Source organism: Thalassophryne amazonica, chromosome 19 (assembly GCF_902500255.1).
Source record: "Thalassophryne amazonica chromosome 19, fThaAma1.1, whole genome shotgun sequence".
In the NCBI taxonomy this organism is placed as follows: Eukaryota; Metazoa; Chordata; class Actinopteri; order Batrachoidiformes; family Batrachoididae; genus Thalassophryne; species Thalassophryne amazonica.
In genome coordinates, this window is record NC_047121.1 from 51,485,864 (window position 1) to 51,495,837 (window position 9,974).

At 38.7% G+C, this 9,974-nt stretch overlaps 1 protein-coding gene across 1 annotated transcript in view; it reads right to left on the minus strand.

The window, feature by feature from the left end:
- Positions 1–9,963, minus strand: part of zfyve19 (zinc finger, FYVE domain containing 19) — a 29,446-nt gene extending 19,483 nt beyond the window's left edge. The window contains exon 1 of the mRNA XM_034195632.1: positions 9,806–9,963. Within this exon, the coding sequence (XP_034051523.1) occupies positions 9,806–9,859 (54 nt within the window). The 5' untranslated portion in view covers positions 9,860–9,963. The remainder of the gene's footprint in view (positions 1–9,805) is intronic.
- Between the last annotated feature and the right edge of the window lie 11 nt (positions 9,964–9,974).

Below are 9,974 nucleotides of genomic sequence, written 5' to 3' on the forward strand. Positions count from 1 at the left end.
GTGTCGTGCCAAAGTACTTATCCCCGTCAGAATTTGTATCCCCTGGCGCGGGAGCGCGCATTCACTCAGCGCAGCACTTCCAAACGTTCTGCAGCTCTTTAAACAATCTCCTCCTGCTCCCAGACAAAAATAACTGCATGTTGATTGTTCAATACATGACATTAAAAAATAAGTTTCATAATCTTTTGACGACATTTAATGCATGTGTGTCAATTACAATCACAGACACATAAACGGTGTCCAACATATAAAAAACGCTGAGGACGTTTATTTAAAAAAAGAAAACGCTGTAACCCGTTTATATGTAAAAAAAAAAAAAAAAACCCACACTGTAAGACGTTTATGATCGCACCACCGTCAAGATAATCCAATGATTTTCAGTTATAAACTGTACTCTCTTGTACTTGTCTGTGACTTTTTCTGTTTATACATACATATTTATGTAAATTTTACAGTTTAAACCTGTAATTAAAAAATATTAATCTGTAATTTTGACGGTCTTTTTCATGTTGAATTGGCATGGTCATGCTGATATTACACCTTTTTTTTTTGTAAAATTTACAGATATATTAAGTCCCTTTGGCTGCTCCCATGATTTCACTCAGGATCACCACAGCAGATGCAAGGAGGGTCTGCATGTTGATTTGGCACAAGCTGTACACCAGATGCCCTTCGTGCTGCAACGTCACGTTACAGTGAAATGTGGCAGGGGTGGGTTTCGAACCAGGAACCTTTGTTACTGAAACCAAGTGCACTAAACACTTGGCCACCACCCCTGATATCTGTCTGTATCTTATAGATTAATAAGCACAGTAGCTTTGTGGTTGGCGCATGTTGCCTCAGAGCAAGAAGGTCATTGCTTCGATTCCCACCTGTGGCCTTTCTATGAGGAGTTTGCATGTTCTCCCCATGTTTGTGTGGGTTTCCTCCAGGTGCTTAAATTTCCTCCCACATTTAAAGACATGCAAATGAGGTGAATTGGAAACTTTATACATATTCAGGTCTCCCTTGCAAAAGAGATCTTGATCTCTATGGGACTAACCTGGTTAAATAAAGGTTAAATTAAAATTACACCCTACCATCAGGTGTTTTATCTTCATTTATACTTTAGCTCATCCACAATCACCACAGCAAATTTGAGGAAGTTTTGTCTTTATTTAGTAGAGTTGCATAGGGGATACATTTTCTGGCAGCCACCATCTGTCAGCCTGCCAGAATTTGTATGCCCTATCTTTATAGATGGAATTATACCCTACCATCAGGTGTTTTATCTTCATTTATACTTATACTTACATTATACTATACATTTATACTTTAAATTTGTATGCCCTATCTTTATAGCTGAAATTGCAACCTACCATCAGGTGTTTCATAGTGATATATACTTTTGCTCATCCACAATTACTACAGTAAATTTGAGGAAGTTTTGTCTTTATTTAGAAGAGTTGCATAGGGGATACATTTTCTGGCAACCACCATCTCTCTGCCTGCCAGAATTTGTAACCCTGATCTTTATAGCCTGTATTGCAACCTACCATCAGGTGTTCTCATAGTGATATGGGTGATTCTTAGACTACGGGCACTTATTATGTCCTTTGATCATATTGTATGAAAAAGAGAAAAAGGGGAAATTTCACACTTTTATAGTTATCTTTACAATGAAGGTGTGTTAAGAAATTTGTTCTAGTAGTCTATGATGACTTTTTCACCTTTTTTCAGCATCATTATATGCAAATATTGCCATTTTGTGCTTGTCCCACACCCAGACTTTTGATCTTCAATGATAAAAATGAATGGTAAAGAAACATTTTTTTCTAATGTTTTAAAATATCTCTGAATAAAATATCAGTAAAATAATCAAAACATATCTGGGGTATTCAATGTCATACAACTGTTGTGATTTTTTTAAACAAAATGTAGTTGTCCCACACTATTGCCGTAATTTCCACCACAACACTGTAATGTCCCTAAACAGTTTGTATGAAAGATTGCGTGGGTAGTTTCTATGGAGATAAACAGTGACATCAGAGCACATGTATATAGCGCAACAAACAGTTGCCCCAAGGCGCTTTATATTGTAAAGCAATGGTGTGGTGGAAATTACATTTACAAGGCCAATAGTGCCCGTAGTTAAAGAATCACCCATATATACTTTTGCTTATCCACAATTACTACAGTAAATTTGAGGAAGTTTTGTCTTTATTTAGTAGAGTTGCATAGGGGATACATTTTCTGACAGCCACCATCTGTCGGCCTGCCAGAATTTGTATCCCCTATCTTTATAGCTGGTATCAGATATTCCAGTAAATGCTCAGTTTATTCCTTCGTAAAAAACAGCCCGTTTTCGTGCTTCTGTTATGAACCCATAGATTACTGTACTATAAGATGTACTAGTACTATACAATAAGAATGGCACTCTCTCTTAAAGCAATACGTTATGTTGGTGCAATTCCAGCTATAAAGATAGGGGATACAAATTCTGGCAGGCTGACAGATGGTGGCTGCCAGAAAATGTATCCCCTATGCAACTCTTCTAAATAAAGACAAAACATCCTGAAATTTATTGTAGTAATTGTAGTAAAGTATAAATGAAGAGAAAACACCTGATGGTAGGTTGCAATTCCAGCTATAAAGATAGGGGATACAAATTCTGGCAGGCTGACAGATGGTGGCTGCCAGAAAATGTATCCCCTATGCAACGCTTCTAAATAAAGACAAACCTTCCTGAAATTTACTGAAGTAATTGTGGATGAGCTCAAGTATAAATTAAGATAAAACACCTGATGGTAGGTTGCAATTCTAGCTATAAAGATAGGGGAGACAAATTCTGGTAGGCTGACAGATGGTGGCTGCCAGAAAATGTATCCCCTATGCAGCTCCACTAAATAAAGACAAAACTTCCTCAAATTTACTGTAGTAATTGTGGATGAGCTAAAGTATATATCACTATGAAACACCTGATGGTATGGTGCAATATCAGCGATAAAGATCGGGGATACAAATTCTGGCAGGCAGAGAGATGGTGGCTGCCAGAAAATGTATCCCAAATGCAATTTCACTAAATAAAGACAAAACTTCCTCAAATTTACTGTAGTAATTGTGGATGAGCTAAAGTATAAATGAAGAAAAAACACCTGATGGTAGGTTGCAAATCCAGCTATAAAGATAGGGGATACAAATTCTGGCAGGCTGACAGATGGTGGCTGCCAGAAAATGTATCCCCTATGCAACTCCACTAAATAAAGACAAAACTTCCTCAAATTTACTGTAATAATTGTGGATGCGCTAAAATATATATCAAATCAAATCAATTTTATTTATATAGCGCCAAATCACAACAAACAGTTGCCCCAAGGTGCTTTATATTGTAAGGCAAAGCCATACAATAATTACGGAAAAACTCCAACGGTCAAAACGACCCCCTGTGAGCAAGCACTTGGCGACAGTGGGAAGGAAAAACTCCCTTTTAACAGGAAGAAACCTCCAGCAGAACCAGGCTCAGGGAGGGGCAGTCTTCTGGTGGGACTGGTTGGGGCAGAGGGAGAGAACCAGGAAAAAGACATGCTGTGGAGGGGAGCAGAGATCAATCACTAATGATTAAATGCAGAGTGGTGCATACAGAGCAAAAAGAGAAGGAAACACTCAGTGCACCATGGGAACCCCCCAGCAGTCTAAGTCTATAGCAGCATAACTAAGGGATGGTTCAGGGTCACCTGATCCAGCTCTAACTATAAGCTTTAGCAAAAAGGAAAGTTTTAAGCCTAATCTTAAAAGTAGAGAGGGTGTCTGTCTCCCTGATCCGAACAGGGAGCTGGTTCCAGAGGAGAGGAGCCTGAAAGCTGAAGGTTCTGCCTCCCATTCTACTCTTACAAACCCTAGGAACTACAAGTAAGCCTGCAGTCTGAGAGCGAAGCGCTCTATTGGGGTGATATGGTACTATGAGGTCCCTAAGATAAGATGGGACCTGATTATTCAAAACCTTATAAATAAGAAGAAGAATTTTAAATTCTATTCTACAATTAACAGGAAGCCAATGAAGAGAGGCCAATATGGGTGAGATATGCTCTCCCCTTCTAGTCCCTGTCAGTACTCTAGCTGCAGCATTTTGAATTAACTGAAGACTTTTCAGGGAACTTTTAGGACAACCTGATAATAATGAATTACAATAGTCCAGCCTAGAGGAAATAAATGCATGAATTAGTTTTTAAGCATCACTCTGAGACAAGACCTTTCTAATTTTAGAGATATTGCGCAAATGCAAAAAAGCAGTCCTACATATTTGTTTAATATGCGCATTGAATGACATATCCTGATCAAAAATGACTCCAAGATTTCTCACAGTATTACTACAGGTCAGGGTAATGCCATCCAGAGTAAGGATCTGGTTAGACACCATGTTTCTAAGATTTGTGGGGCCAAGTACAATAACTTCGGTTTTATCTGAGTTTAAAAGCAGGAAATTAGAGGTCACCCATGTCTTTATGTCTGTAAGACAATCTTGCAGTTTAGCTAACTGGTGTGTGTCCTCTGGCTTCATGGATAGATAAAGCTGGGTATCATCTGCGTAACAATGAAAATTTAAGCAATGCTGTCTAATAATACTGCCTAAGGGAAGCATGTATAAAGTGAATAAAATTGGTCCTAGCACTGAACCTTGTGGAACTCCATAATTAATCTTAGACTGTTAAGAAGATTCCCCATTTACATGAACAAATTGTAATCTATTAGATAAATATGATTCAAACCACCGCAGCGCAGTGCCTTTAATACCTATGGCATGCTCTAATCTCTGTAATAAAATTTTATGGTCAACAGTATCAAAAGCAGCACTGAGGTCTAACAGAACAAGCACAGAGATGAGTCCACTGTCTGAGGCCATAAGAAGATCATTTGTAACCTTCACTAATGCTGTTTCTGTACTATGATGAATTCTAAACCCTGACTGAAACTCTTCAAATAGACCATTCCTCTGCAGATGATCAGTTAGCTGTTTTACAACTACCCTTTCTAGAATTTTTGAGAGAAAAGGAAGGTTGGAGATTGGCCTATAATTATATATATCACTATGAAACACCTGATGGTAGGGTATAATTCCAGCTATAAAGATAGGGGATACAAATTCTGGCAGGCCGACAGATGGTGGCTGCCAGAAAATGTATCCCCTATGCAACTTCACTAAATAAAGACAAAACTTCCTCAAATTTACTGTAGTAATTGTGGATGAGCAAAAGTATATATCACTATGAAACACCTGATGGTAGGTTGCAATTCCAGCTATAAAGATCGGGGATACAAATTCTGGCAGGCAGAGAGATGGTGGCTGCCAGAAAATGTATCCCCTATGCAACTCTACTAAATAAAGACAAACCTTGCTCAAATTTACTGTAGTAATTGTGGATGAGCTAAAGTATAAATGAAGATAAAACACCTGATGGTAGGTTGCAATTCCAGCTATAAAGATAGGGGATACAAATTCTGGCAGGCTGACAGATGGTGGCTGCCAGAAAATGTATCCCCTATGCAACTCCACTACATAAAGACAAAACATCCTCAAATTTATTGTAGTAATTGTGGATGACCTGAAGTATAAATGAAGATAAAACACCCAATGGTAGGTTGCAATTCCAGCTATAAAGATAGGGCATACAAATTCTGGCAGGCTGACAGATGGTGGCTGCTAGAAAATGTATCCCCTATGCAACTCTTCTAAATAAAGACAAAACTTCCTGAAATTTACTGTAGTAATTGTGGATGAGCTAAAGTATATATCACTATGAAACACCTGATGGTAGGGTATAATTCCAGCTATAAAGATAGGGCATACAAATTCTGGCAGGCTGACAGATGGTGGCTGCCAGAAAATGTATCCCCTATGCAACTCTACTAAATAAAGACAAACCTTGCTCAAATTTACTGTAGTAATTGTGGATGAGCTAAAGTATAAATGAAGATAAAACACCTGATGTTAGGGTGTAATTTTAATTTAACCTTTATTTAACCAGGTTAGTCCCATAGAGATCAAGATCTCTTTTGCAAGGGAGACCTGAATATGTACAACCCCTGGCAAAAATTATGGAATCACCGGCCTCAGAGGATGTTCATTCAGTTGTTTAATTTTGTAGAAAAAAAGCAGATCACAGACATGACACAAAACTAAAGTCATTTCAAATGGCAACTTTCTGGCTTTAAGAAACACTATAAGAAATCAAGAAAAAAAGATTGTGGCAGTCAGTAACGGTTACTTTTTTAGACCAAGCAGAGGAAAAAAATATGGAATCACTCAATTCTGAGGAAAAAACTATGGAATCATCCTGTAAATTTTCATCCCCCAAATTAACACCTGCATCAAATCAGATCTGCTCATTGACATTGACCCTATGCCATGACATTGACCCTATGTGTCTTTTTGCAAGGAATGTTTTTGCAGTTTTTGCTCTATGGCAAGATGCATTATCATCTTGAAAAATGATTTCATCATCCCCAAACATCCTTTCAATTGTCCAAAATATCAACATAAACTTGTGCATTTATTGACGATGTAACGACAGCCATCTCCCCAGTGCCTTTACCTGACATGCAGCCCCATATCATCAATGACTGTGGAAATTTACATGTTCTCTTCAGGCAGTCATCTTTATAAATCTCATTGGAAAGGCACCAAACAAAAGTTCCAGCATCATCACCTTGCCCAATGCAGATTTGAGATTCATCACTGAATATGACTTTCATCCAGTCATCCACAGTCCACAATTGCTTTTCCTTAGCCCATTGTAACCTTGTTTTTTTCTGTTTAGCTGTTAATGATGCCTTTCGTTTAGCTTTTCTGTATGTAAATCCCATTTCCTTTAGGCGGTTTCTTACAGTTCGGTCACAGACGTTGACTCCAGTTTCCTCCCATTCGTTCCTCATTTGTTTTGTTGTACATTTTTTGATTTTTGAGACATATTGCTTTAAGTTTTCTGTCTTGACGCTTTGATGTCTTCCTTGGTCTACCAGTATGTTTGCCTTTAACAACCTTCCCATGTTGTATTTGGTCCAGAGTTTAGACACAGCTGACTGTGAACAACCAACATCTTTTGCAACATTGCGTGATGATTTACTCTCTTTTAAGAGTTTGATAATCCTCTCCTTTGTTTCAATTGACATCTCTCGTGTTGGAGCCATGATTCATGTCAGTCCACTTGGTGCAACAGCTCTCCAAGGTGTGTTCACTCCTTTTTAGATGCAGACTAACGAGCAGATCTGATATGATGCAGGTGTTAGTTTTGGGGATGAAAATTTACAGGGTGATTACATAATTTTTTCCTCAGAATTGAGTGATTCCATATTTTTTTCCTCTGCTTGGTCTAAAAAAGTTACCGTTACTGACTGCCACAATCTTTTTTTTCTTGATTTCTTATAGTGTTTCTTAAAGCTAGAAAGTTGCCATTTGAAATGACTTTAGTTTTGTGTCATGTCTGTGATCTGCTTTTTTTCTACAAAATTAAACAACTGAATGAACATCCTCCGAGGCCGGTGATTCCATAATTTTTGCCAGGGGTTGTATAAAGTTTCCAATTCACCTCACTTGCATGTCTTTAAATGTGGGAGTAAATTTAAGCACCTGGAGGAAACCCACACAAACATGGGGAGAACATGCAAACTCCACATAGAAAGGCAACAGGTGGGAATCGAAGCAATGACCTTCTTGCTCTGAGGCAACATGCGCCAACCACAAAGCTACTGTGCTTATTAATCTATAAGATACAGACAGATATCAGGGGCCATGAAAAAGACCGTCAAAATTACAGATGAATATTTTTTTATTACAGGTTTAAACTGTAAAATTTACATAAATATGTATATGCAAACCATTTACATATTCATTCACTCGTTAGCAGACTTTTAATGAGCATTTCATTGGATTCAGGTGTGTTGGAGCAGGGAGACAACTAAGAGTGTCAGGAATGTGGCTCTCGAGGACCGAACTTGGCCACCCCTGTCTTACAGCGTGGTTTTTTTTTTTTGTTGTTTTTTTACATATAAACGGGTTACAGCGTTTTCTTTTTTTTAAATAAACGTCTTACAGCGTTTTTTTTTAATAAACATCTTCAGCGTTTTTTTTTTTATGTTGGACACCGTTTATGTGTCTGTGATTATAATTGATGTGAAGACACGCAAGCATTAAACGCCATCAAAAGATTATGAAACTTATTTTTTAATGTCATGTATTGAACAACCAACATGCTGTTATTTTTGTCTGGCAGCAGGAGGAGATCGTTTAAAGAGCTGCAGAACATCTGCAAGCGCTGCACTGAGTGAATGCGCGCTCCCGCGCCAGGGGATACAAATTCTGACGGGGATAAGTACTTTGGCACGACACCGGATCCAGCCATCCTTGTGATCAGCAGAGGAATCAAAACATCCCGGTCTCGGTGGTGTGCGCGTGTTTTCTGACTCACTCATTCCTGCAAGTTTGAAAGTAACGATCTCTAAGACGTAGCAAAGGTGAGTTAGCCATTTGGTGTTTTTGGTTCTAGAGTGGGAAAACACTTTCTTACTTGGGTAGAAAATGTCAGTGTGTTATGTCTTGCTGTTTAATTGCTGCACACATTTATCTCTGATGTGAAAATTTGCCGGTTGTGGATCACTCAAGCAGCAGCCTCATGTTAGTACTTGAGTCATGTGGACTTTGGGGGTCATCTCAACATCACGAATGGGCATGAATGTGGGGGCTTTTACTTTTTAATTCGGGAGAAATCTCGCCTCACACATTTCATTCCCCTATCAAAAACGTATAACGGCGCCTTTCGAAACTAAGTAAATTCTCATTTTATAAGTATAATTTATATCATTTTGTGTCCAAAACACATTCTTGGGCACAGTGTGTATCATTCTGCATTAGAAAGGCTCCAGCCAGATGCCAGGAATGACCCCAAAGTGACAGAGTGTCATGATCCAGAACCAGCAAAAGTGATCCATTTCTGGCAAATATTTGCACCACACATAATGTGGCTTCACACTTTAAGTAGAAGCGCTACACCATCCAGACTTCTTCAGCTAAATAACACCCAAATACCCAATACAACAATACACAATAAAGGACATTCAGTTGCATTATGGCTCCGTATAGCAGGACTTTAAAAAATGTGATCCGGAACTGGGCAACCGTCTGTAGTAGATTTACGCTGATGCTTTCCAGGCGATCCAGAGTTAGAATGTCGAGTTTTATTCAGACAGACAGGATCATCATGGTATCTTGTCAATTGTCTGCACTTAAAGAAATCAAACCAGAAACGCAGCACAGATTTTTGTTTTACTTTTAAAAGGCAAAGGTTAATCGACAGTCCTCCATGGAAAATTAAGAACCGGTGTCGTGGTCTGAGTTTGCGCCGGTCTCATTTTACCAAGCGCATGCGCAAATCGATTTTTTTTCGCGGTCAACTTCCGGGAGGTCTAGATTTACCATTTCTTGCGGCGATCTTCAACCGAGCAGATGTATTTTGAAATAACTGCATTTTCCACACACTTTTGATTCAGAAAACTTGAAGTGGGACATAAATTCAGACTTGCAGGCTGGAAATTTCAGACTAGCTAGGTAACTAGTAACCAGAATTATAATGGTTAAATCAATAAGCGTCAATAGAAAGTGACAGGATTTACTTGTGGTTCCAATTTAAAAAATTATATATTTGCTTGGCAAATTTCGACCAGGGTCAATAACACACAAGTCTCAATATACCAAGATGGTAAAATCAGACTGGTGGTAATCTCAGACCGTGACACCGGCGTCAAAGTGCTTAAATAACCTGGTGGTGTAAATTACCTCTTTCTTGAAGAGCGTAAACTTTGCGGCACAACCGTAACATCGGTTATCCATGTGCGCACACGCAGGGTTATCACCGACCAGAGTGTTTAGGAATGTTTTGTTGTCTTTCGTTTACTTGCTAGCTCTTGTGTTAGCCGCAGCTAACGATGCTACAATCTGACACTAA